The following is a 25,371-nucleotide window of genomic DNA, read 5'->3' on the forward strand; positions in this document are numbered from 1 at the left end:
ACATTTAGATAGCGAGATTAGATCGCTAGCAAGCTAGCTAGATACATACGGCATCTTTTGCTTTCATTCCGGAATCAATGTCCTTTTCTTCCGTCCATGATGCTCCCTGCACGTGTGCCTGCGTGTGTTTTTGCATCAGGGAAGGTGCCACAAGCTGGCGTTTGTCTGCTGGCCAGGCCAAGACACGAGCTGACGTTTGTGCATACTAATGAGCGTTCGCCCAAATCGTATGCAAATTTCTTCGTTTGTCATCATGAGGAAAATAGAGGACAGGAGCTCATCCAGGAGGGGCGATGGGGGCGTCTGGGTGGGGGCGTTCTTGTGGGGGTAGGACTCTTGTGAGGAGGAGGCCGAAGTGGTGCAAGAGACATTTGATGTGTACGTGTGTGTGTGTGTGTGTGTAATCTGTATGGGATGGATTGACTGGGACATGTGTTGTCCTCCCCTCACCCCCAATTCCGCCCCACCCCCATACAATACTTTAACCCCTTTACGCTCCACACATTGCAAAGATAAACAGTAAGCCATATGGCCATATTTACAATATTATGTAAATTAAATCCACATTACCTTGGAAGTGTTCACCTTTTCCATTGACTTTGCGAGTAAAATTTATTTGTAACCATCTCTTGTCTTCTGACATGTCTTCGATTTTGTACTTTATTTGGAAAAAAAACAAACCAAAACAACAACATAAGCAATTGTACCACTCCAAAGGCAACCACTCAGTGGTGCCTGTTCAATGGAGGGCGGTAGGGTGCCACCCCAGCAATGGCCGTAGTCACAGCAGTGCTTTTTTTTTTTGAAGACAAAATATAAATAAATACAAATATATGCAAAGTGAAGTAAAATTATTTCGAAATGTTTGTAAAACTAATTTTTGATGAGCAGGGTAAATAGCAGGCCAAAATAGTCCATGATGACTAAAGTTGTTTCGGTTTAGCCGTTTCTTGGAGCGACATCAACTTTGAGCAGCAGCTAAATAAATAAATAACTGCATACATTTGAATAAGGCGGCATGATGGTCAACTGGTTAGCATTTCTGCCTCACGGTTCAGAGGTCGTGGGTTCGATTCCGGCTCCGGCCTTCCTCTGTGGAGTTTGCATGTTCTGCCCGTGCCTGCGTGGCTTTTCTCCCGGTACTCCGGTTCCCTCCCACATTCGTAAAAACATGAATGTTAGGTTAAATGAACACTCTAAATTGCCCCTAAGTGTGATTGTGAACATGTTTGTTTGTTTGTCTCTGTGTGTCCTGCGATTGGCTGGCAACCAGTTCAGGGTGTCCTCTGCCTACTCCCCGAAGACAGCTGGGATAAGCTCCAGCACCCCCGCGACCCTCGTGAGGATAAAGCGGTAAAGATAATGGCATGGATGGATAAATAAGAATAATAATTCCTGACAGAACCATGGTGGAACCATTGTTGGTCGTGGTTTCGGAGGGAAGACAAATAATGCAGCACACGCGGAAGGAAGGACAACGTTTTCAACACGACAAATGTTCTCAATGCTGATCTCGGGACTCTTTCAAATGCCGGGTTACTATTATTCCTATTAGGATGAGTGTGGCGACCTTTAATTCAAGTGTGAGAACGGTACGTATTATTTGAAGTCATTTGTTTGCCCTCGGGCTCGACTCGAACTGCCTCGTGCGTGCTAACACGCTAACCGGCAGGTGCAGCATGCCGCCCTCGTTTTATTCTTTTGACAAAATATGTGCAGCAAGTGTAACTTTGCTCGTAACATTAAATAAATGACCGTTGGTTTCGTACAGATGTAAGTGTCTTTGAAAGATGATGTCAGACTTCCTCTGGTAGCTATGAAGAAAAAAAAAACAATGCAAATGCTAATGTTGGTCGTAGAGTTAATATCAACGTAATCCTATTTAGTGGTACAAAAGGAACATTCTGGCATTAATTCTGCTTAATTTTCAATTAATTAAACATTGTCAATTTGAACCGAACGCCGATTGTAGTGGATTTTAAAGAATCTCACAATCAATCTTAAAAGAATAAATTAGAATCTTCCCCCCAAAAACATTTTTTAAGGTAAGTCGAATGAGAGAAAAATTGAAATGTATTGTATTGTATTATTCCACAACTTGCTGTTGTCTAAGAAAGCGCTGAATGGCAAAATCCACACAAACTGATTTGCGAGTAGTATGTTCTTCATTTGATTGATGTTTCCTCCCCCCCCCCTGTAGCTACCTGGGAGGTGAGCCAGGTTGTCATGGTGATATTGCTGGAATGGCAGCGGCGGATCTCGGGAGGAGCGGCGCTGTAGCGATACCTGGTGAAAAGGCCGGTTCGGTGGCTTGGGTGTCCCCAATGGTGGGGTATTTGGAAAAAGTCAGTGTGAGCCCTTGGTTGCTCTCTTTTCAACTTGTTTGTCACTTGCGCAAAGCTGAATTGTGTTTGACCACCACTGTGACTGACAGTGCCACTCCAAATTATACCAAAAGACAAAACGGAAATCTTTGGTAAAGGGCAAAATTTGTTTATATTAGATTAAAAGTCAAGGTTTATGAAACTTGTCATACTGCCCCAGGTGCAATAATAAAATATATAGTGTGGGGGGTGAGTTGTAAAAACAAAAATGCAAGATTTTTTTTTTTGTTTTTAATGTACAGTGTCATCAAGTCATTTTGGGGGAAAAACTCCCCTAACTTTGGGTAAAAGCTTTTTTGAGATTTTTTTTTCCCCCCTGCTTTGCAACTAGTATTTTTGTTCTAAAAAAAAAAAAATGGGGCATTTCCCTTGAAACCAGTATACAATTCACTTTTTATGTAAATGCAGAATAGGTTATTTAACCTATTCTGAAAATGTACAAACTTTAAGTTTGTAATAAAATACAACTATGTTCTCTTAAAATGGAGATTTTATTCCAGAATTTCCAAAAAGACATGCATTAAAAATGCATCTGAAAGGTCTTACATTGTCTATTGTGATATAATATTGGTCCCACTCCTGACAGTCCTATTTAATGAATGAGACATTTTACTTTTAATTAGTGTTCTTAAAAAGGCTTCAATGGAAGGAGTTTGCAAACGGAATGCTTGGATTACCATTGAAAGTGTCACAAAATCCTTAAATGCTGTTTTCCAAGGTCCAAGAGAGGGCGGCGTCTCTGGCCTGCTGCCCGTGGTGCGCGGCCAAAGGTCTGCACTCGCCCCTGCGCTCGTACCGCCTCAACCTGCACGAGTCCGTCACACTGTGCACCGAGCCTCAGGTCAGCCTGCACACTTTTTGTTAGTAAGAAGACCACACACCCTGTGAGGTAAAGAAAAATGGGGGGGGGAAACAATCCCCAGACAGGAAAACAGAAGAACTTGTTTTAACAGTAAATTGTCATCTATAAGTGAAGGAAACGATTGGTATTAGAAATGAGGTTCTCCAATTGGTGGACTTAACATTCAATGGGTACCATTTTACCCCCACTGTGTGTCAACATTCTCAATGCTACATCCTAATTGTGTGCTAACCGTATTGTCCCCTTTCAACAGTGCCTCTTCCCTCTGGTCAGTCGCCGCCTGGAGGATGTTTTGGAGAGTTTGGTCCCGGCGGAGACGACGACCGATGGCGGCAGGAAGAGAAAGCCTTTGGAAAACAAAGATGACTGCGAGGAAGTCAGAGTCAAGTGCCCGCGCTTTGACCAACTGCACACGTATGCACGAAGCGCGGTTCCAAATGGCCATGGCGAGGCCGCCGTGACACACGTCGAGCGGTCCAACGGGATCTCTGGTCCCGACCGAGACCGCCTCCCCCATCGGACGGCAGCCGCCACTGCCGCTGGACAGGAGAACACTCCCTCTCCGTTTTGTGCCACGCCACGGACAGACAAAGACGGCAGCTACTCGGAACGGCTCGGCAGGGCTCCCGACGAACCCGCCGTCGCTTGCGACCGGCTCGGAAGTGCTGCCGAGGGACCCGTCGCCGCTTCCAAACAACCGCTTGCCTCTCCGGGGGAACCCGTCGACGCTCTCCGGCAACCCGTCGACGCTCGCAAGGATCTCGTCGACCGTCCCGAGGAATGCGTCGACCGGCTCCGCACGAGCGTCGACGTTGTCGAGGAAACGGTGGAAACCTCCGCCGAATCGATCGACGAACCCTCCGAGGAACCCGTCGGCGGCGCACCGGCGCGTCTCTTCTGGAAGAACGCTCACAACCTGTGCTGGTTGGACGTCCTGCTGGTGGTCCTGGTCAACTGCGGCAGCCTGAGGCGACGCAAACCCCAGCGCGAGCCGCAGCGTGCTGCCGTCTGGCGCCTGATGAGCGGCTACGACTGCGCCCGTGACGCCCTCCGAGCAGGAGGTGGTGAGTGGCGGCTCTCATGCCCAGGACGTTTTCCAGGACGTTTTGCTCGGTCTCGAAGAGAGAAAATAGATGTGAAAATCAAGAAAGCTGAGAATGAAACGGTCTGCTCTCTCTTTGTGCATAGACGGCGGCGAAGCCAGGGATCGGCTTGACACGGACGAGCGGCTGCACAACCTCAGGACGGCCGTCTTCGAGTCGCTTCGGCCGCAGCTGCGCTGCAAGCTCGGTGAGTGCTGCTTCGTTTGGAGATTCGCCAAGCGCAGCAGGGAGTGTCGGCGATCAACTCAAGGCGGCAACCTCTCTTCCTTGTTGTCGATCACATTGGTGCTGAAATGGGCGTGTCTCAAGTCTGATAGGCAGGTCCCTGAGTTGGGTAGTCGGTAGGGAGGGAAGAATGAATCCCAAATCCATTCAAACCGATGAATCGAATCAATCAGTTTGATTAAATTCGTCTAAGAATGACGTCTTTCATTTTTTTTTCCATTCCAGATTTTGAATGTGGAGATCAAATTATGCGCTTGCACCAAAAATCATTGCATATTGCATTTGTGGATGGCTACAGCACCGCACTAGCGCACAGAGACGAGCATGTTAGCGATTTTTTTTTTTTTTTTTTTTTGGAAAATCGAATCGAATCGGGGCTTGAGTGAATCGTTACATCCCTAGTAGTCTGGCTTTTTAAAAATTGTTTGGTTTCCTCATAGCAGCAACTCGCCACTCCTGCAGCAACTCGCCACTTATCGTTTGCTTGTCCAGTTTGCCGCTTGACCTTGCTCGTATCTCCTCACACGTTGTCTGCGCAGGCCAGAAAGAGAGTCCGGTGTTCGCCATGCCGCTCCTGCTTGCGGCCGACTCGTGGGCGGAGCCTCTCTTTCGGACCACCTACTGTTGGGAGTTGGAGTGCGCCGTGTGCAAGACGGTCACCAGAGAGAGGTCAGTTCAAATTGTTTTTTTTTAAATCAAATTTTATGGTGCAGCTCTATGTAGACTTGCACTACTTATACCAACCTGGCTGGAAACAGAGTGGAGCTAGTTTGAAAGTACGACCAGTATTACTAATATAGCACTTTGGTGGCTATACATAGCGACTTTTATGACATCTAGCCATTTGAAAAGAGCAAATAAATTAGTAAGTCAAGGTAGCACATGTTCATCCTGGACAAAAAAAAAAAAAAAAATAGTTGGCACTCGGAGGGACAACAAATCCCAAAAGGGGAAAATAAAGCAAAACTTGTTTTGTGGAGTCATTTATGTCATTGTCGTTTTTCTGTAAACTGAAGGGAAAATGTCTCAAATTGGATTTTTGTGGGGTAAAAAAACAAAGTAAACGTACTTTTAAGATTATATTGCTCTGCCCTAAGACACACTAAATGTTTGACGAGCTTTCCACTTGCTTTAGGCTCACCAAAACGCTTCCCACGTTCACCAACGTGGTGCCGGATTGGCACCCGATGCGCGCCAGCCACTGGGCGCCGTGCAACGCGTGCGGCGCTCGGCATCAGCGCAGGAGCATGAAGCTGGAGAGGTAAAGCGCCACAACCGCGTCAAAAGGAGCTTTTGCTCACTTGCACTCGCTTGCTTGCGCTGAGCCGTGCCCAATGTTGCGCCACTCCAGGGTGGCTCCGGTGTTGGCGCTGCACTTTGTGGAGGGCGTGCCGAACGGCGACGTGGGCGCGCTGGCCTTCACCTCGGAGGGCCGCAGACACGCGGTCACGGCGCTTGTCCAGTACGACCGGCGCGCCGAGCACTTTGTGGCGTGGACGCGCACGCCGCACGGTAAGTAGTATCTGTGACTATGAATGCGTGTAGCTTCAAAAGGTGGCGATGTGGGCTTATGTTTTCTTTCAGTCGATGTTTGTCTAGCTCTCATTTGATCTCTCTCTCTCCCTCCTATCATACCTTTTTTTTTTCCTCGGTCTTGTTCTGCCGCCTCAGGCTCCTGGCTAGAATTTGACGACTTGAAGCACCCGCAGAGCGCGCTCCATCCCACGCTGCCCGTTCCCGCTCAGGAAATGCACCTTCTCTTTTGGGAGGCGCAAGAGGCTTCTCCCGGCTGTGGCTCGTGTTCGCCGTCCAGCACGCGACCAGATTCCCCGCCGTCCCGCAGCGTCGCCTCGCTGGCGGGCGACCAAGAGGAGAACGCGAGCGCGGCGGGCGATTGCGGGGACGTGTCCATCGGCTCCGTCACGCTCCTGGACGCCTTCCACGGGCTGTCCCACGATGACATCGTCACGCTCACCCTGACGGAGGTGCGTTGTGGAAGTCGGCGCCGCTTGTGTTTTTGCTGCGGTCTAAAATCAGATGGCAGGAATCGGCAAAGTACCAAGCTCATGCCTCTAGCATGCACACAAACAAGAACTTGTGTGACAGAAACGTTATTTGATGTTCAACATAAACCATCTTCAGGCTCATCACTTGTATTGTGTAGTTAGGATAAAATTGCAGAAATCATGGGTACTAGTGCTTAATGTATTTGTTCAACTCATTTTGGTATTCATGCACAAATTTGGCCGAAGCAAAAATTGACATTCATCTTCACTTTGACTGATCCCAAATGCGAACGAAAAAAAAAAAAAAAACACCCTCAATGAATTCGACCTACCAACAAACACGAGTAGCCCATGAGAAGGCGCCAAAGTAAAACTTTTATTCCATTGCCCCGCCTCTTACGATCTCCTCCGGTCTAATTAATCCGAGTGTTACAAACGACAGGAATAAGTTACACCGCCAAAGTCACAAGGTTTTCCGTTGCAGGTTGGAGCCGATGCGCCAACGGATCACAAAGCGCTTCTGGATTGCATTACCACGCCAGATAGCTCCTCCCCGACGCCCGAAGACCCCGGCGACGCCCCTCCGCACTCGGCCGAGTCCAAAGATCCCGATTATGACCCGGCTTCGCCAAAAGCGCCGAGGAGGAGCAAAAGGATCTCCAAACGCAAAACACCCGGAAAGACCGCTGCGATGGAATCGCCGCCGCAGGAAGTGGCCGCCGCTCAAGCCTCCGACCCGCCGCATCAAAGTGTCCAGAGGGCATCGCCGGTGTCGTCCACGGGGCCGCCATCGCCACCTCTGCACCACAACTCCCGCTGGTCCTTCCTGCTCAGCCAACATCTTGGCAATCAGACGCCAAGCACCAGCATGCCCCCTCCTGCCCCCGTCAAACATGTCCTCCCAGTCGTTCCACGCCACCCTCGCAGTCATTCCACGCCGGCCCCCGCCAGGAGGCCGCCTGCTCCCAAGCCTCAGCTGCTACCTATGGAGGACGGCGACGGTCACCCCCTGAAGGCCGCCGAGGCGTTCGGCGCCTTCGGTGCCACCGTCCGATCCCCGCCTCCTTCTTCAAGGAGTCATAGTAGCCAGAGTCAAATCCACGCGGGGTCTCCGGCCCCTCGCCCGCCCGCCGCCGCCGCCCCCCTGAGCGACACGGAGGCGCTGCGCTACAAGCTGCTGAAGAAGCTGAAGGCCAAGAAGAAGAAGCTGGCCAAGCTCAACCAGCTGCTAGCGCGCCGACCCGACAGCGAGGCGCCGAGTTCGGCGCCGAGCTTATCGGGCCCGTCGCACGGCTTCTTGCCGCCCGACCTGCTGCTCCCTTCGCCCGCCGTCTCCCCCGACAGCTCGGGCTTCCTCGACGTGCTGGCGAGCGGCCAAGACGTGACCCCCGATAACTCACAGCCGCCACTGCAAACGGACAATTTCCTGGACGAGTTTCTGGCGATGACGCCGGCGGCGACAGCGGCTCAGCAAGCAATGGAGGACGATGCGCTCCGAGAACTGGAACTTTTACTTTTGTAGCAACAGCAACACGACACACGGATTTCCTGTACTGGTTGCATGCGTCTCAAAGTAGGCTGTGGTCCAATACAGAGGCTCAGATTTCCCCATTGTAACGAATGGAAATGCCAGCACTCACCCCCAAAAGTTAATGAATGGGTTTTGTCATGAATATATAATCTATAGTGAATAAAACAGACGTAATGAAATAGAAAGCAATTAAACGGGTTTTGCCACTTGTTTGCTTTAGTTCAACAGACATTGTGCTGCGCCTTTTGGCCACCTGGGGGCAGTAGAATGCCGACAGGTAAAGCGGGAGACGTAACAGCTCCTACGCAGAGAGGATCAAGAATTTTCCTCCACTCGTCGCTACACAATTTTAACGCTTTGTTTGCGTTCTGTGAAGTGAGTTGAGTTAACTGCCACCACACAGCGCTCGCCTCTCCCAATATTTGCAAGTCAAGCAAAAATAATTGGTCAAACGTTACTTGTATGTCAAGGTGCCATATTGGTAAAGTAAGTTGATGCACTCATTTTAGAAACAAGTAGTAATTCGTCACCAATGGTGTACAGTACATCATATTTTTCTACTAGAGCGCGAATGACTACATCAACACGCAAGCATTGTTAGCGCTGGTTTGTTTTGGTGTGAAGATCAAATATGTTAAAGTTGTTTTTGGAACAGTAAAGCACTTCTTGACATGAGCGTTTCTTTCGTGTGTGGGGGCGTAAAATACATTTGGAAATATTAAATTGGTGTCTATAAACAATATAAAAAATGTGACTTGTCTGAATAAAGAGCACTAATGTATATTTCACTGGTTTTGAAGAATGTTTTTCATAGAAGGTGATTTATATCCATTTCAATACGACACGGTAGCACAACTACCCTCAAAGAAAAGACATTTCTTTCTCGGCTATTCCACCTATTTGATGGGTGTCACTGTTACTTCCAAAAAGATGACTACAATCAGTTGTGTTGGTCATAATAGTAGGACCCCCCACACCCATAAAAAGTGCAACTTTAAATTTTCTTGGGATAAAACACGACTTTAAGATTTGATTACTACTTGATTCTGGTAATGCTATATTACAACTGATTGACTTGTTTTCCTCCCCAAAATAATAAATTGCTATTCATTACTTTTAAAACTATTCCAACAGTGATCTATTCCACCATTTTTTACCCCCCCCCAAAAAAAGCCGAAATGTTTTCAATTTATTGCTATCTTACTGTTGTGTTGTTATTTGATTGATGTCACTTCACAATACGATGATCGACAGTTTTCATTGAAACGAGGGTCGCCCCAATTGCAGTGCACTACAAAGTCAATAGATGGCGGTATACTCGTACTTTTGCCGGGACGTGTTTGTTTTTATGGAACCCTCCAAATTGCAACAATGGGAAGCGTGTGTGAATAAGTAATGTACCTGCAGGTGCCAACTCCTTCGAGGAATCCACGCCGGCTATTCAATCTAATGAGATAAGTGCCAAAAACCAAGGATGAGAAGCGTATAAAAATATTCACTTTGAATGTATTTGACTATCAAAGCATGCTTAGGAAATTAATCTGCAGTTTGCGTGGATTCATTTACGGACTGTGTGTTTATACTTTGATTCGCATAAATTTAGTTTCTCGTTTGGATGAAATTTTAAACTTTTTCACAAACTTTTTCCCCTTGAAAAAAAGAAGACTAATCAAGTAAAAACTAATGCATCATGTACAAAAATATTCTAGTAATTTTCCTTATTGACATTTTCCCTCAGAAAAACAAGACCTTGTATCCCACAAATGACGATTTTAATCTTTTGATTTTTTTTATTTTTTTTACCCCAAATACGACTTTCTTCCTGAAACGTTACATTTTCCCCCAGATGTTAGTGTAGCATAATCAGACTACTCAAAAATGTCCTATTAGCTAGCATGTATTGCTCCAGTATTTTCCAGCGTCTTCCAACGTGTTCTTTGTTCATGTGCTGTTTTGTTCGCCCTCCAGGGCGTATTTTTCTTCCTGGCATTTTCTCGAAAAAGGCACGCCTACGTCAAACGCCGATTGGCTCGGCACCTTAATTTCCGCCTACATCGCCGCAGATTGGTTGGCCACGTAACGCACCGCCCAGCGCCGCGACGCCCGTTCCTCCGTTACTCGAACCGGGAAAGTCACTTGTTCCTCAAAGTGGAAAACACAACTGGAACCGCGAGTACTTCACCACGCACCCAGACCACTTTGTGCAATTCACTTTTTGGCTCAGAAATTAATCGGTCGCTCTTCAAGCGAGACACGTTGGTTCGTGCGGAGGCGCCGGCATGTGCTCGTAGGATGCCTTTGGACGGAACAAGTGGCATTCATTTGGAATTAGACGCCACTCTCGGGACCCCGTCTAATTGCCGGTCGACGAGCCCAGGAAGAAGTCATGCCGGTGGCCGAGTGCCAAGTACTGCAGGCGGAGGGCGAGGCTGACGAGGGCGACCTGGCACCGGGAGCGGCAGCAGCGGCGGCCACGCTGTGCAGCAGCCCCGCCGCCGACATCCTCAAGAACTTCTACCACACCAAGCGGGTGGGCAACTACCTGATCGGCAGGAAGCTGGGCGAGGGCTCCTTCGCCAAAGTCAGGGAGGGGCTGCACGCCCTCACCGGGGAAAAGGTACCACAAGCCTCCCGTTTAGACCGTTGCTCCGACATCCGGAAACATGCCACCCCCCCGCAAAAAAAACATCTTTTCTTCATTGAAAAAAAACCCAAACTATTTTAGCATGAAGGAAAACATCTTCAATCTTTGCCACTTTTTATCTTTCAATTCATTTATACGTATACAACTTTTTTGCAGTGAGATTAAAAGAACATTACTCAAAATCGGACTTCAACCTCATCACTTTGTCCCAAAAACAAAATCTCATAATTCATTGTTTTAAAAAACAGCTAATTTGGTAGTATTACCTTTTTGTGTTTTACGTAAACATTTACCTTTATCTGAATCTTTAACATAACACCTTAATGAAATAAATTTTGCCTTTGTTCTTGTATTGATACCACTTTTATGTGACATACAGATTGGGATTTATTCTTTTTTTCACAAAATGGTACTTTTTTTTTTCATAAAAGCACTTTTGTAAATCTAAAAGACTATGCTCACTATATATCTTTAAAACAAAATCTGAGTTTGTATCTAGAAAAGAACATTGTTCTTGCAATATTTTGTGTGTGTGTGTGTGTGGGGGGGAATAGCAGTTTTATCTTAATTTTCTCCGTTAAATCAGATGATATTGCCTTGACTAACCCGTTGCGGTCATCTAGCAACATGCATTAAATGTCACCTTTGTTCTTGTTTGTCAAGGTCCGTTTTGATCCAACTCTTGCAAGTGACCTCACCAAGTAGCGTAGAGCAGACGTAGCAAATGTTTTGCGATGGTGGCTATTCCTCGACGACATTATTATATTGCAAAAGTAATCCACAGGTGACATTTTGTCGAGCGCCGCTCGTATCTTTTGTGTGCCGTGCCGGTTGATGACGTCACGGTCGCTGACGTTTCTTGTTTTGACAACATTGCGCCTTCTCGCTCCTTTGTGTGCGCGTGCGTCGCATGACGAGCAGCGCCTCACCAGGGAGGGAAGTGGGTTTGGGGGGGGGGGGGGTTATGACGGCCGTGTGTGTGTGTGATTAATGGACCTGATCAGGATTCTGCAGAAGGCCGCTCGCTGACTTGCCTTTGTCTGGGGCGCGCGGACACATTATTCATGTGAAGGTGAAGGCCAGCCGTCAGCCCTTCACTTCTGTTGGTGGCCACGCCATCAGTCGGCTCAACACTTCATCGGCAACTAATCGATCATTACATTATCGTCCAATTTCCGCCTCTCAACAGTCTCCGATTTCTGTCGTCCTCCATGGTAGCCGACCGATTTTCTTTTGACGTTAATCGAAATGAGACATTTGCAAATATCCGCTTTTGCTCGATCGTTTTTTGCAAGTTTCCTGACATGTTACGGACCAAACCTGGAATGAAATGTTTAAAAATGTTTCTTTCATCCGATAAATATAATATATAAATGTTTTTTAAATATAATAAAAACAACAATTTCTTTTTTAAATTTACCCCGCCAAAATATTTACAAAAATAAAATGGCATTACTTTAAAGTGTTTTTTTTAAAAAAGTTTTAATATGAAATTAACATTACATTTTGCTACAAAACGTGTTAATAAAAATAGTAATTTTATGTGTTTTTTTTTGTTTTGTTACAAAATTTAAGTTATCTTTTCATGCCAACTCCTCTTGCAATACAAAATGAAAATCATATTTTGCGATTATTCCGAGACGTTAGTCCCAATATTATTACTTTTTTTTTTTTTTTTTTGGGGTGGGTGCATGTTTTTGGGCGCCTCCCTCCATTGTGCGCGGCGTACACAATCCATCAGCGCCACGCGAGCCGCTCGCTCACCTCGTGGAGCTTGCTGCTCTCTTTGTTCAGGATGATGCAAACGTATGCAATCGCGCGGCCAGACAGCCAGGGAGGGGGGGCGAAGCTTATGAGGTGAGGGGCGGGGGCAGAGAAGGTTTATTGGCGCTGGCAGGCTGGAAGCATCTCTGGAAAGTGCACATTTAACACCACGCGTGGATGAAAGTGAGGCGAGACGAGGTGGGGTGAGGTGGGGGCCGGGCAGGGCAGGGCAGGGTCACATGTTTTGGATGTTTGTCCTGTAACCCACTTTCTTGTCTTGCCCCCCCCCTTTATTCTGTCTGAGGGGAGCCCAGTAAACAACTAAACCCCACCCCCAAAAGCCCCCCAGCTGGCCGGGGATCCCCCGCCCACTCACGTCAACCCCCCTTTCTGCTCATACTGTAAATAAGTGAACCCCCACCACCACACACGCTCTTGTTGTAAACAAGCTGCACTTAGCACTGTTTTTGCTTTCAATTCAACGCAATGCACGATTGTCATAAAATCAACTTTTTGTCAATTAGAATAAGCGGACAACTTGCACAATAGAAATGAACATAACTAGAAATAATACACAGCATAATGTGACTGGCTCCTCTCACTAGTTATTGCTCTAGCTGACAACTTGCGCAATGCAAATGAACACAATGACTAGGAACAAAACTGCTAGAAATAATCCACAGGGTAAAAAAATAAAATCCGGAGCATGCATATGTTGAAAATGACCACGACCATCCACAGTGGAAATAATACACAAAAGTACAGCGACACGTGCTTGTCATTCATAACTGCCACCTTTCACTATAGAAATAAACAACAGGAAATAATCCACAGATTAAAAAAAAAAAAAAAAGGAATAAAATCCACAGCACGCAATGTACACGTCCTAAAATGAACATGATGGCTCCTTATTCTTGATCACAGCCATCTTCCACAACAGAAAAACACAACTAGAAATAATCCAGAGTAAAATAATCATAATAGTAATAATAATAATAATGACGATAAGGGCACGGCCTGCGATTAATGCAACCACTCCCCTGGGCTGTTAATCACGATTACTACTAAATTGCACAATCAAAATGAACGAGGGAAAAAAAAAAAAAAAAATCCACAAAGTCGTGAAAGAGGAAGAAGGCAAGGCAACTAGGTGCTAAAAATGGATTTGGAGGCGAGCGTGCACGCAAAGACAAAAAGGACAAACATCCGCCGGTCGAGCCGAAGGACAAAACGCCCGATCGCCGACCTTGTTAACGAGGCGGCCGATTAATCGAGATGATTTGCGAGCGGGCGTCGGGCGTTCTTGAACCCACGTCTGGACGAGGAGGAGAGAGGGCGGGCATTGGAATGCTAATGAGGGTCCGGACGGCGAGCGGTGATGTCATCAAGGACGTCCCGCACCACAAAAGACGGGAATTGCATTTCAACGAGCGGGCTAACCCTCCCTCGAGAACCCCCCTCCCAAATGCGCCCCTCACCCCCCTGTTCCCTTCAGGGCCAGCTGCAAAGGAAATTGAAGCGACTGTCTCGGCATTTTTGGGTCCAGACTTGCTCAGCTGTTGGCCAGGCCGCCTCGCCCTCCATGCAACTGTGAATTCCGCACGCGACAAGCACGCCAGCCTCAAAAAAAAAAAAAATGCTCGACGACGTCACGATACACCAAAATCAAGTTTCCATTCGGGCTGCAACTCATGATTATTTGAATAATCCGGCCATTATTTTTCTTTTCTCAATGAATCGGATGGAAAAAAAAAAAAAAATCCTTCCAGTGACTGGAATATTTTGCTAGCAATTACAAAAGATTGTTTAGCACCGCTAAACAACACACGTGAGGTGCAGGTATTATTTTTGTCCATTTGGCGTTGCCATCCTCACATTCCACACTGTAATATCTATGACTTTGAGTGTGTGTGGCTTCAAAAGGCGGGGCCTATAGCGCTACGTCGTCTTCTTTAAAATAGGTTTGAAGGGTTTTGTTTTTTTTCCGAGACAACTTTTGTCAAAAGGGTTGTCTAAGCTAGCTGGCAGTTTGGCAACGTGCTAACGGGCGGCCGCGTCCCCGCAGGTGGCGGTGAAGGTGATCGACAAGCGCAAGGCCAAGAAGGACTCGTACGTGACCAAGAACCTGCGGCGCGAGGGCCACATCCAGCAGATGATCCGCCACCCCAACATCACGCAGCTGCTGGACATCCTGGAGACGGAGAACAGCTACTACCTGGTCATGGAGCTCTGCCCCGGCGGCAACCTCATGAACCGCATCTACGACAGGAAGCGGCTGGACGAGCGCCGCACGCAGAAGTACATACGCCAGCTGGTGCTGGCCGTCGAGCACCTGCACAGGGCCGGCGTCGTGCACAGGTACGCGAGCCCAACCCGCCGCCCCAAAAGGCAAACTTCAACCCCGCCCGTGGGGGTGTTCGCGCTCAAGTATGGCCATTTGCGTTGCATGTCATGCCAACGAGGTCTTCTCCCTCCCTTTGTGCCGCAGAGACCTGAAGATTGAAAACCTTCTGTTGGACGAGCAGGACAACATCAAGCTCATCGGTGAAGACAAAACTCTTTTCCTTCATAACGTGACAAGAAACCGCAGGGAATAACAATCTAACCCCCGCCCCCTCCCCCTCTCCAAAAATCAGATTTCGGCCTAAGCAACTGCGCCGGCATCCTGGGCTACTCGGACCCCTTCAGCACCCAGTGCGGGAGTCCCGCCTACGCCGCTCCGGAACTGCTCTCCAGGAAGAAGTACGGACCCAAAGTGGACGTCTGGTCCATGTGAGTTTCAAAGACTTCTAGAGCCAGTTCACTTGAAAAATGGGGAGAGCGCGTCGATTTAAAAATAAATAAATAAATAAATAAATAAAAATCGCGTGATTTGTGTTTGACTAACGAGGTGTGTTTCATGTGCTCGTTTGGCAGCGGCGTCAACATGTACGCCATGCTGACGGGCACGTTGCCGTTCACCGTGGAGCCCTTCAGCCTGCGCGCGCTGCACCAGAAGATGGTGGACAAGGAGATGAACCCTCTGCCCCCCTCGCTCTCCACAGGTAGCTGGCCACCTTTCGCCCATCTCCCCCGAAACGCAAATGGCGGCAGACGCGCGGCGCCATTTTTTTTTTGCGACGACAATCCAGTCGGAAGGCTTCGAGTATTTGTCTCAGGGGGCGGCCATTTTGTCACTTCTCTCGACTGAAAATGACATCGCAGTTGGTTCAGGCTCAACAGTTTTCTCAATCTGGGCCATGATTGGTCGTTACCTGAGCCTTGAGCAACCACGGCTGACCCGTTTTCTGAATCTGAGCCGCGATTGGTCGTTGTGAGCAGTTGTGATGTCATTTTCAGTTGACAGAAGACAAAATGGCCGCTCCCAGAGATGGCTAAAAACGAGTGGATGAACACCTTTTCCACAAACGCAATATTTATCAGAATGCCCTGTTTCAACTAGTGGACTTGCATAGAACTAACTCTTGAAAAAAAAATGTTTGTGTGGACAAATTTCATCAATAGACCACAAAGATACTACTACAGTGACCTATCATTGAAGTTACAATGAAAATGTCTTCAATTTCACGCAAGGCCTCCCAAATTTGATTCGCATGGCCGGAAGGGGGGGGAAAAAAAAAAAAAAAAAAAAAAAAAAAGCAGCAATCAGAATTTAAGAAATTTTAATCAAATGTGACCTCCATAAAAGGCCGAAAATGAGGCAAAATATGAATGAAAATGCAAAATGGCCATCGTCCTTTTTCAGTTGAAAAGACTTGAGGGAAATGGTCTTAAAAAAAAAAAAAAAAAAAAAAAAAGACTTAAATTGCATGGAGAGCCAAGTGGTCTTAAATTGGATGAAGTTGGTCTTAAAAAGTCCTAAATGCGATCATTGTGGTGTTAAGGTTTAAAATAAATGAAGTTGTTGACTTTGCCAAAATGTTTTGTACAGTTGGCACGTCAGCGTGACGCCACATCAGACGCGCGTTTGGCGGCGCCGGCTTCTCCATCAGTGCGGTGTCACCTTCACGCAACAGCGAGCTTAACCTGCTTGCGCAAGTGCCAATTAATAAAAGCCGGTGACTCAGGCCGGTCTTACGCAACGTGGACGCAAGCAAGGGTGAAGAAGGCCCGCGAGACGTTTGCCATACCGGCTTGTCTGCAGAGCCTTCAAAACGACCTTCGTTACCCTCCAAACTTGCACCCTGTCGGCCGCGTTCAAAAGTATTGACATCGCCTTAAAAAAAAAAAAAAATTTGCATTTCATCGAAATTGCCTTAAAAAGTCTTCTGATAAGGGCCTTGAATGAGAAGTCAACGCAAATATTTTTTTTTTCAAGAATCTGTTCTATGCAAGCCCACTGGTTGAAACAGGGCATTCTGATCAATATTGCGTTTGTGGAATAGGGGTTCATCCACTCTTTTTTTAGCCATCTCAGGGGGCGGTCATTTTGTCACTTCTGTCGACTGAAAATGACATCACAACTGCTCACAACGACCAATCGCGGCTGACCCGATTACCGAATCTGAGCCGTGATCGGTCGTAGTGAGCACTCGTGATGTCATTTTCACTCGACGGAAGACAAAATGGCCGCCCCCAGAGACGGCTAAAAAATGAGTGCATTTCGCCGTCGAAGGCCGTCTCGACTTTGCGTCCCGTAATGTTGGCTGCTGGCTTTCCAGCCGCCATCTGCCTGCTCAAGAAGCTGCTGGAACCCGACCCCAACAAGCGTCCCAACATCCACCAGGTGATGGCCGACTCGTGGCTGCAACTAGCCAACAGGAACACGGGGGCGCCCTACCTCAACAGGTACGGCCGCCCAAAAAGCTCCACGCCGCCCCTTCCCCCCCCCTCCGCTTCTGCCGAGTCTCCCCTCTGAAGACGCTTTGGCTCCTTTTGTTTGCAGGATCCACATCGAGGAGATCAACCACACGGTGCTGCTGCACATGACGGAGAAGATGGCCTACAAGCACAGCGAGGTCCTCAGCGCCGTGCTCACCAACCGCGCCTGCCACACCCTGGCCGTCTACTTCCTGCTCAACAAGAAGATGAAGAGGCTCTCCAAAGAGTACAGGGTACGGGCCCCTTCTCCAGCAACAAGCGCAACAAACTGCTCGGAGCCCTCTTGGCCGCTCTTAAATTTGATCACCTCTTAACCGGAACACGCAAGAGGGAGCAAATAACGCCCTCTGCACTTTGGAGTCCATTTGGAGATTCCGCTATGTCTTCAAACTATTCAAAAAAAATCTAACAATTTGTTGTTTAAAGGTTTTCCATTTCGATGAAAGCAGTCTTACAGGGGTCTTAAATTTGATCAGTGGCCTTCAATTTGATGCAATTCATTGTTGAAGTCTTGAATTTGTTGAAAGTGGTCTTAAAGTCTTCAATGTGAATAAAGTGATCAAAATCTTAAATTTCACTCAAGTGGCACTAAAAATTCTGAAATTTGATAAAAGGGTCTTGAGTTTGACAGTAGCTGTTGAAAAGCCCCAAGTTTGATGGTCTTGAATTTGATGCGGACTTGAAAATGGTTCTAAATTTGAGCCAAGTGACTTTAAAAACTGAAATCTGACCAAAATGGTCTTTGAAAGTCTTTCATTTGGAACAAAATAATCATACGTTTGATCAAAGTGGTGGCAAAAGGTCTTCCATTTGATGAAAAGTTATTTAAAAAAAAAAAAAAAAGTCTCCCATCTGATAGAAGTCCTACATTTGATCAAAGTGGTTGTAAACTGTTTAAAAGTTAGCACAAGTGGCATCAAAAAGTTCATCAATTTTTATAAAAACAGCCTTAAAGCGGAAGTCCATTTTGTCTTCTGTTGACTGAAAATGACATCACAACTGCTCACAGCGACCAATCACGGCTTTAAAATGGGTCCTAAATTTGGCTAATTTATTTTTATTCAATTCTTTTTTTAAGTGTCAATAGATAAAATTGATGAAAGGGGCTTTGAGGGGGTCTTCAATTTGACCTCAAATTGAAGCGGCTTCAAATGTCTTGCCGCTGTCCGTCTTCAGGAGATGCAGTTCCAGGAGAAGAAGAAAGGTGACAAGCCGAAGAACGAGTACTTCCAGACGCAGTGGCGCAAGCACGTGGACAAGCTGACCATCCCGCCCAAGCAGGCGCCCGTCTACTTAGCCGTGAGCAAAGGGCCCAGCAAGGAGAAGAAGCACCGCACCGGTGAGCCTCCTTTCGCCGCCGCGCCCCTCTTTGGTCTCCGTGTTTGTTTGTTTGTGTCTCATCTCCACGTGTTGGTCTTCTTTGTCCATGCAGGGTAGGTTGAGCCAACATGCATGTTCTCGTTACTTATTCGTCCGTCCGTTGTTTCTCTGTCCGTCCGTCCATCCATCCAACCACCTTCCCTTACGTCCATCCATCTGTCCGCCCGAGAAGACGCTTCTCGGACCACATCTACATGTGTAACCCTCAGATGCTCAAGTAGAAACCGCTCAATGTTGTCACCAACGACAAAACATGCACGTCCACCGCCCACCTGAAAAGCTTCATAGTTGGTAAGAATGAGAGGGGGGGGGGGGTTTAATGGTGCTAATACTGAAACCATGTCACCTGCCCTTCTTACATTTGAACCAAGCGCCTGTGAGAAAGTCTTAATTATAATCAAAGTGGCCATAAAGTTTTTCATAAGTTTGATAGAACTGGCTTCCCAAAAATCTTACAGTTGATGGAAGCGGTCTTAAATTTCATTCAAGCGGTCCTAAATTTGAGGGAAGCAACCTTGAAAAAAGTCTTACATTTGATCAAAGTCGTCTAAACTTAAACATCTTTAACTACGTGAAGCGCTTTGTGAGTCTTCGATGAAAAATGCTGCATAAAATGCACTTGCAAAAAAGTTTTTATTACTTATCTAAAAGTCTTTGAAACTCTTAATCTGACGAGTGATGTTACATTTGATTCAAGTGGTCTTAAATTTGTTCAAATCAGTCTTAAAAAGTTACTTTTCGTGAAAGCGGGTCTTCAGTTGGACAGAAGTTTTCAATTTTAATTTTTTTTTTTTTTTCAAAGTCTTACATTTCATGAAAGTGGTCTTAAATCGGTCTCAAGATATTCGACTTAACATTGGATGCTACTGGTCGAAAAAGGTCTCCACTTCATTTAACGGCAGTGGCGCTGAATTGGCTGCGGTCGAAAAACTTTGAAGAAAGCGCGCTTCGAAAGTCTGAAATTGGGGTGGACGTGCATGTTTTGGATCCTCTTCTGCGTGTGTTGGGCCTCGCTAACGGTGGCGGCGGTGTCGCCGCGCAGGTCTCTTACGTGCTATAACTGGTGGCCATCGTAACTCGCCGCTGGCGCCGCCGGGCACGGTGGCGTCGTCGTCCATGGAGTACCTGGAGATCCAGCCCCTGTTCTCGTCCCACACGCCGCAACAGCGCCGCCGCCTGGCCACCATGCCGCCCGTCAACAACAGCAGCCCCGAGCACAGCGTGCCGGCCCCGCCCGCGCCCTCGCCCATCGGCATGCACTCGTTCGGCTCGCTGTCCAAGGCCGAGCGGCTGGACGACGCGCCCGCCTCGCCCTGGTACAAGCTGACCAACGGCACGCTGTCGCCGCCCCGCCACGTCTCCGCCTTCCAGCCCGACTCGTCCTACCTGAAGAAGGCCACCATCCCCAGTCCGCCCGTGCTCATCGTCCACCCGCAGCCCAAGAAGAGCGTCTCCGCCGACTGGGGCGGCGGCGGCGGCGGCGGCGGCTTCTCGTCCGACACCAGCGGCAGCCCGCCCAGCGCGGTGGGGAGCCCGCCGGGCGGCTCGGCCTTCAGCCCGCCCAAATCGGCCTTCAGCCAGCTCAACCCGGCGTCCGCCTTCAGCCCGCCGTCCAACCTGAGCGGGAGCGGCAGCGACCCCGACAGCCCCACGCAGCGCGCCAAGTTCCCCGCCGCTGGCCTTGCGCTCAAGAAGAAGGTGCAGCTGCAGCCCTTCAGCTTCCGGCCCGAGCAGGTGGTGGAGGAGGTGGTGTCCCCGCCGCCCTACCCCATGCAGACTCTGCTCTGCGCGTCGGGGGCGCTCAAGACCCTCTGCTGAGGCGCCCGGACGAGACTCCCGAAACCAGAAAACTGAACGGTCTGACTTGAAAATGAATCCCTGAGCAATGACTCCTGGATCGGTGTTTCCCAATCTTTCTTGCGCCAAGAATTCACGTTGGCGTTTTTCTTTGAACCTATCACCTGTTCTTTGCCCAAACGAAACCCCAAAACCATTTGCCGTTCCTGCACTCGACTTGCGGCATCTTGGTGCCAATTAACTATGTTGAGGAGCTTCGTTTAGACAAATGTAGTGCTTTGCCACTGTCTATAAGCAATTATATACCTTTTGGGGGATCTTTTTGGTAGATTTTTAACCTTGCCACAAAGAGCAAAAAAAAACCTTAATTAAAAGGTTATAATCATATATACAGACGTGCTAACGGAAGTTAGCATCAATGTTATGTTAATTCGAAACCTTCAAACGAGTGCTACTCGTGCGCATGCAAATCAAGCACAACAGCACCAAATTTCAACAACCTCTCCATTAATTTAAACTCAGCTCGCATGAAGCCAAAATGTAATGCCAAACGCAAGAAACTGGCTAGATCGATAAGTTGTCACGGTAATTCTAAACTCTCAAACCGCTACTTCCCACACACGGCGCAGCAGCGTATACAAACAGAGCATATGGCAACAATACACAATGGATATTACCGTGGACTCACAAATTTACTGATTTTTTATTTCCATTTTTTTCATGATTTTTTTTTTAAACTCAAGTGTTTACCAGCATTGTTTTTTTTTTTTTTTTATTATCAATGCGTCAATAATACACACATTTTTACTATTCGCAAAACGTCACGGTCTTCTGTACCACTAATTACTCTCCGCCTCTTCTTGCAGTTAAATTACGCTGCACGTCTTCCAGTAGGACTCAGTGCTGCCCGGTATGTTGTGGCAGAAAGTGGTACTGCATATGAAGCTCACAACTCATTTTGGGGTCAATGGTGTAACGAATGCGGTTGGGAATGACTGCACTTCCGGCATACCGATGTACAAAAACACACGCACTGTATCATACACTGAACGCTTACAAACTGAGCCGCCGATTGATTCGCACCAGCTAAAGGAGCCGCCTCTTCACACATCCCTGCTACACTTTGTGGACGCGACGCGCTTTCTGTGAAGTCTTCAACGCAATTCCAGCTCGTAAATCCAGGCGAGCGCTCACTCACCGCGTCATTTAGGGGAAAAACAAAATGGAGTAGCGCAACCGCAGTGTTGTACCCCGCTTACCTCAACGCTCCGCCACGTACGAGCCCCCCTCCCATCCCCCCCCCCCTCCCAATACGAGCTACATAGGTGCCAAGTGTTTGTTTTTATGGAGACGTCGATGACTCCGTCCCGGTTTTTTATACTCGCTTATGTCCATGGTTTTTCCTCTCGGGGTTAAAAACAAAATTGCAATCTGTTGAGTACCAAAGCAACTTGGAGAGAGTGTAGCCGGTCGCAAGTGTGAAGGAAGTCGTGTCAGGAAAAGGCACACGTTGAGCTTTGCGATTTAGCGTACACCGTTGGTTTTTCGGAATACAGGCTTCCCATCAAGCACGGGTCCTTCAGACATTTTGGTTCATACGGATCAAATCCATTTCCTGGTAATCGGTCCAATTTTTTAAATATATTTTTTCATTTTCCGGGAACTGCCTGATGCTCAGGCTTTCATACAGTAATGGATTAAAGTAAGAATATGTGTGTATCAATCGTCCCACAAAGTTAAAGGACTTTAAACACAGCAAAATCACCGCATTTGAAACTAAAAACGACATTTACATATGTTTTTAGCAAGCCAAAAATGCTGTTAGACGCGTGTACAAATGGCCGACTTCCTGATCAACTTGCAGCACGGCTCTTCGAGACTTTCCTGTGTTCTGCTGTGATAAACACAATTCTGTGTTAGCTGGTCAAACTGCCTTTAGGTCTGACTAATTTTGGGGGTCTTTTTTCTTTTTTTAATCTTTCCAGAAACTGCGTGATACTGGAATTGATTAAAAAAAAAAAAAGGATTACTTTGTAATATACTGTGTAATCATAGTCAAATTAAGGACGTCTAAAGCCAACACCACCACATAGTTCACAAAGTTTTGAGCAAGCTAAAATGCTGCGAGCATGTGTACGAAAGGCGGAAGCAAATAAAAAATATTTGGAGAAAATAATCCCCGTCTTAAGTATGGCCTTTTTCTCGTCACTTTTGAAGGAAAAAAAAAAAAGAATTCGAAAGTCACCTTACTGTGAAAGTCGGCGTTGGTCAAATGCAAACAAACCACTTTGTGTTTGTGGTTTTCGTGTGCAATAGTCTGAAGTGTTTCCTGCGTGCTGACGACCAATAATGAGTAGTTGCGAAGATGGGGAAATACAAAAAACATGTAAATAAGTTTGACTTCTACTTGAAGCCACTGTGATTTTTGTGATTTTTTTTGGGGGGGGGGGTGGCTTCTTTCGGCTTCGCACTGTTAACTACTCAAAGGAAAAGTTGCATGCAATGTTGTCAGACTGTCAGCGGTCTTTGTACCTTTTTTAGTTTTCAAATTGCGTTCAAGCTGAGATCGATGCCGACTCGGGGGAAGACTTTTGTAACATTTTGTAACTTTTGTTGGTTGGTCAAGAGATTTCTATGCTGTATAAAGTGATTTCAAATATTTATATTCAACTCCAAACGCACTTTGTGGTGTCTTTCATTTGTTGTAACTTGTTTGTGATGTTTAGTTTGTTTTGGGGTTGGCTTCTGCCTAAAAGCAGGGCGACGAGAAGCGGAATCTTGAGACGAAATTTAAGGTTAGCGTTTCGGTTTCTCACTTGTGGATGCCAGTGAGCAAAACAAAACAACGGACTCTCGCGACAGTTCGAAGAGCCTTCGCGGGTTTTCACCCCTCCCCCTCTAATTTGCTGTCATAAACACGAAACTGTAGACGTTAATCCACTCATCTGTGGTCCCCGTAAACCTCTTTGGGTCAACACTGGCCTCACCAAACTCGTGGTGGTGGGAGTGTGAAATCACCCGCCAGTCAAAACATGCCACAGACGACACAAACAGTCGCCGTGCTTTTTAAGCGGATAAAGCGAAACAGGCACTGGAGGCTTTTGTGCTTAGTCCCAAAACAAGACCGTCCAAAAACTTTCAACCAGTTGCGCCTTCAGTCACATACGCTCGCTTTTTTTTTTTGCTCTGCGGGATGGCTTGAAGTTAGTTAAAAAGCACTGACTGCACCTTTAGGTACACTCCAGCCAAATTCGAAAGCGTTCAAGTATTCCTTCCAAGTTTGAGGTGAGCTGCGTCGAGTTTTTGCCACTTGGGAGGAATGCGGTCATTCTGTCCCCTCCGATGATTAGTGTGCAAGCACTTTGAAGCCATTTGCCAACAGGTGAAAAAAAAGTTCAATCAAAGAAACAGACAGCATCTGCGCTCACATTCAAATTCTGTACATGATGCCGATCACTGCAGTTCTAAGTTCTACAAAAGACAAGTGAAACCGGGCCCAAATATTTTCCAATCTCAAATAATTGTGAATTAGTTGACTTAATGATGTAATCGTTTCAGAATGCTTGTCAAGTATGAATGTCGAATGGTCTAGTTTTAATGCATTAAAAAAAAGTCTTGAGTTTAACTGCATGAATGACTTTTGAAGATTAATCTCGTTTTAACGGTCACACTTTCAGTGAGATTTATACACAAATTCGGAACGGATAACACGCACACAAACAAATAGACAAAACATTTGCATTCAATATGAGGTTAAAAATCACGCTGTGTTCAAATTACTCCTGTGATTAGCACCAAAAATGTCAATTTCGTAATTTGCCAAAAGGCAAGATGAAAAGCCACGGAGTTGCTGAACGTACAAGTTCTATACGGTCATCATTTCTTATGACCACATTGGGTCACGCACGAAGAGCAAACAATGAGCACGCTGGGCGATGAACCGGTTAACAATTAAGGCGCGCGTAGCTAGGCAACCGACCGGCGGCTAAGCTAGCGCCATGCCAAGACAAACGATTGAAAGCCAAGCCACGCGAGAGGCTCAAACCGCGGCGATTTACCGGCTGCCTGCCCACCCTTGGGAGACGACCAAAGCGGCGGCGACTTACCGGCTGCCTTTCCGCCCTTGGGAGACGACCAAAGCGGCGGCGACGAGGAAAGCGTCTATCTGTCTGTCTTCCTGCCGCTGGCTGCTTAATTAGTTTTCTTCTGTTCCACCTGCGACGTGCAGCCAGCATCTGTGAGCTGTTTTGTCCTTTCGGTGTTCCCGTAGTTCTTGTGCCATCTTTGTAGTTCTTTGAGTGGCCCTTGGTGAGCAGCACTTAGACGTGACAGGTAGACCAGTGCAACTTTTTCAGACGAGGCTTGAATCATGTCACGAATAAAAAAAAAAAAAAAAAGACTCCTTTCAACGAACTACGATATTTTGGGGCCGTCCAATGTCCTTCTTGCTCTTAGATTTTAAAGTACTTTTTATATTTATTTTGTTTAAATATGATCATGTCATGCTTTTATTTTTCATTGTATTACGTTATTTTTATTTGATATTACTGCTGAAACAACATTTGGATGCATTTGTGTGGAACGTGATTCATTTCAGGATCCAAAATTGACACACACATACCGATGGAAACACAGCTCCATAACATAAACACACAACGATAAAGACACACACATGTACACACTCTTACAGACAGCCACTCACACACGTAAGCAGACGTGAGCGTGAAGACGCCAAGGCGTGTTTGTTTGCCCAAACACGCCAATGTTTGCAAATGACGACTTTGTGCAGCCGGCAAGAACTTAAGCTGATTTGTAATCAATGCGTGCACGCGTGCGTGCGTGTGTGCGGGCGTC

At 47.0% G+C, this 25,371-nt stretch overlaps 2 protein-coding genes and 1 long non-coding RNA gene across 6 annotated transcripts; 2 read left to right on the forward strand and 1 right to left on the reverse strand.

Moving 5' to 3' along the window:
* Positions 1 to 2,226: 2,226 nt before the first annotated feature.
* uspl1 (ubiquitin specific peptidase like 1) lies at positions 2,227 to 9,236 on the forward strand. Its single transcript, XM_086012363.1, is given in 10 exon segments — positions 2,227 to 2,248; positions 2,251 to 2,345; positions 3,103 to 3,225; positions 3,500 to 4,310; positions 4,435 to 4,536; positions 5,114 to 5,243; positions 5,710 to 5,835; positions 5,926 to 6,086; positions 6,246 to 6,559; positions 7,065 to 9,236. Coding segments are annotated over 10 exon segments (2,922 nt in total). The 3' UTR covers positions 8,103 to 9,236.
* LOC147133725 (uncharacterized) lies at positions 2,857 to 24,879 on the reverse strand. 4 transcript variants are annotated; one of them, XR_015081845.1, is made up of 3 exons: positions 24,624 to 24,850; positions 4,485 to 6,601; positions 2,857 to 4,361 (listed from the first exon to the last, which is right to left on the reverse strand). It is a non-coding gene; the product is annotated as an uncharacterized LOC147133725 (long non-coding RNA). The 4 variants fall into 4 exon arrangements; XR_015081844.1 differs by having other exon boundaries at positions 2,857 to 3,266; positions 3,479 to 6,601; positions 24,624 to 24,843; XR_015081846.1 differs by having other exon boundaries at positions 2,857 to 4,674; positions 6,210 to 6,601; positions 24,624 to 24,810.
* Positions 10,188 to 23,198, forward strand: hunk (hormonally up-regulated Neu-associated kinase). Its single transcript, XM_086012364.1, has 9 exons — positions 10,188 to 10,728; positions 14,585 to 14,877; positions 15,008 to 15,063; positions 15,156 to 15,291; positions 15,436 to 15,563; positions 17,181 to 17,307; positions 17,405 to 17,573; positions 18,517 to 18,679; positions 19,763 to 23,198. The coding sequence occupies exons 1-9, from the start codon at positions 10,498 to 10,500 to the stop codon at positions 20,536 to 20,538; spliced, it is 2,079 nt and encodes a 692-aa protein (XP_085868490.1). The 5' UTR covers positions 10,188 to 10,497; the 3' UTR covers positions 20,539 to 23,198.
* Positions 24,880 to 25,371: the final 492 nt, after the last annotated feature.

This window comes from Filicampus tigris, chromosome 17, assembly GCF_054856515.1.
Source record: "Filicampus tigris isolate MCC_2025a chromosome 17, RoL_Ftig_1.0, whole genome shotgun sequence".
NCBI classification, from domain to species: domain Eukaryota; kingdom Metazoa; phylum Chordata; class Actinopteri; order Syngnathiformes; family Syngnathidae; genus Filicampus; species Filicampus tigris.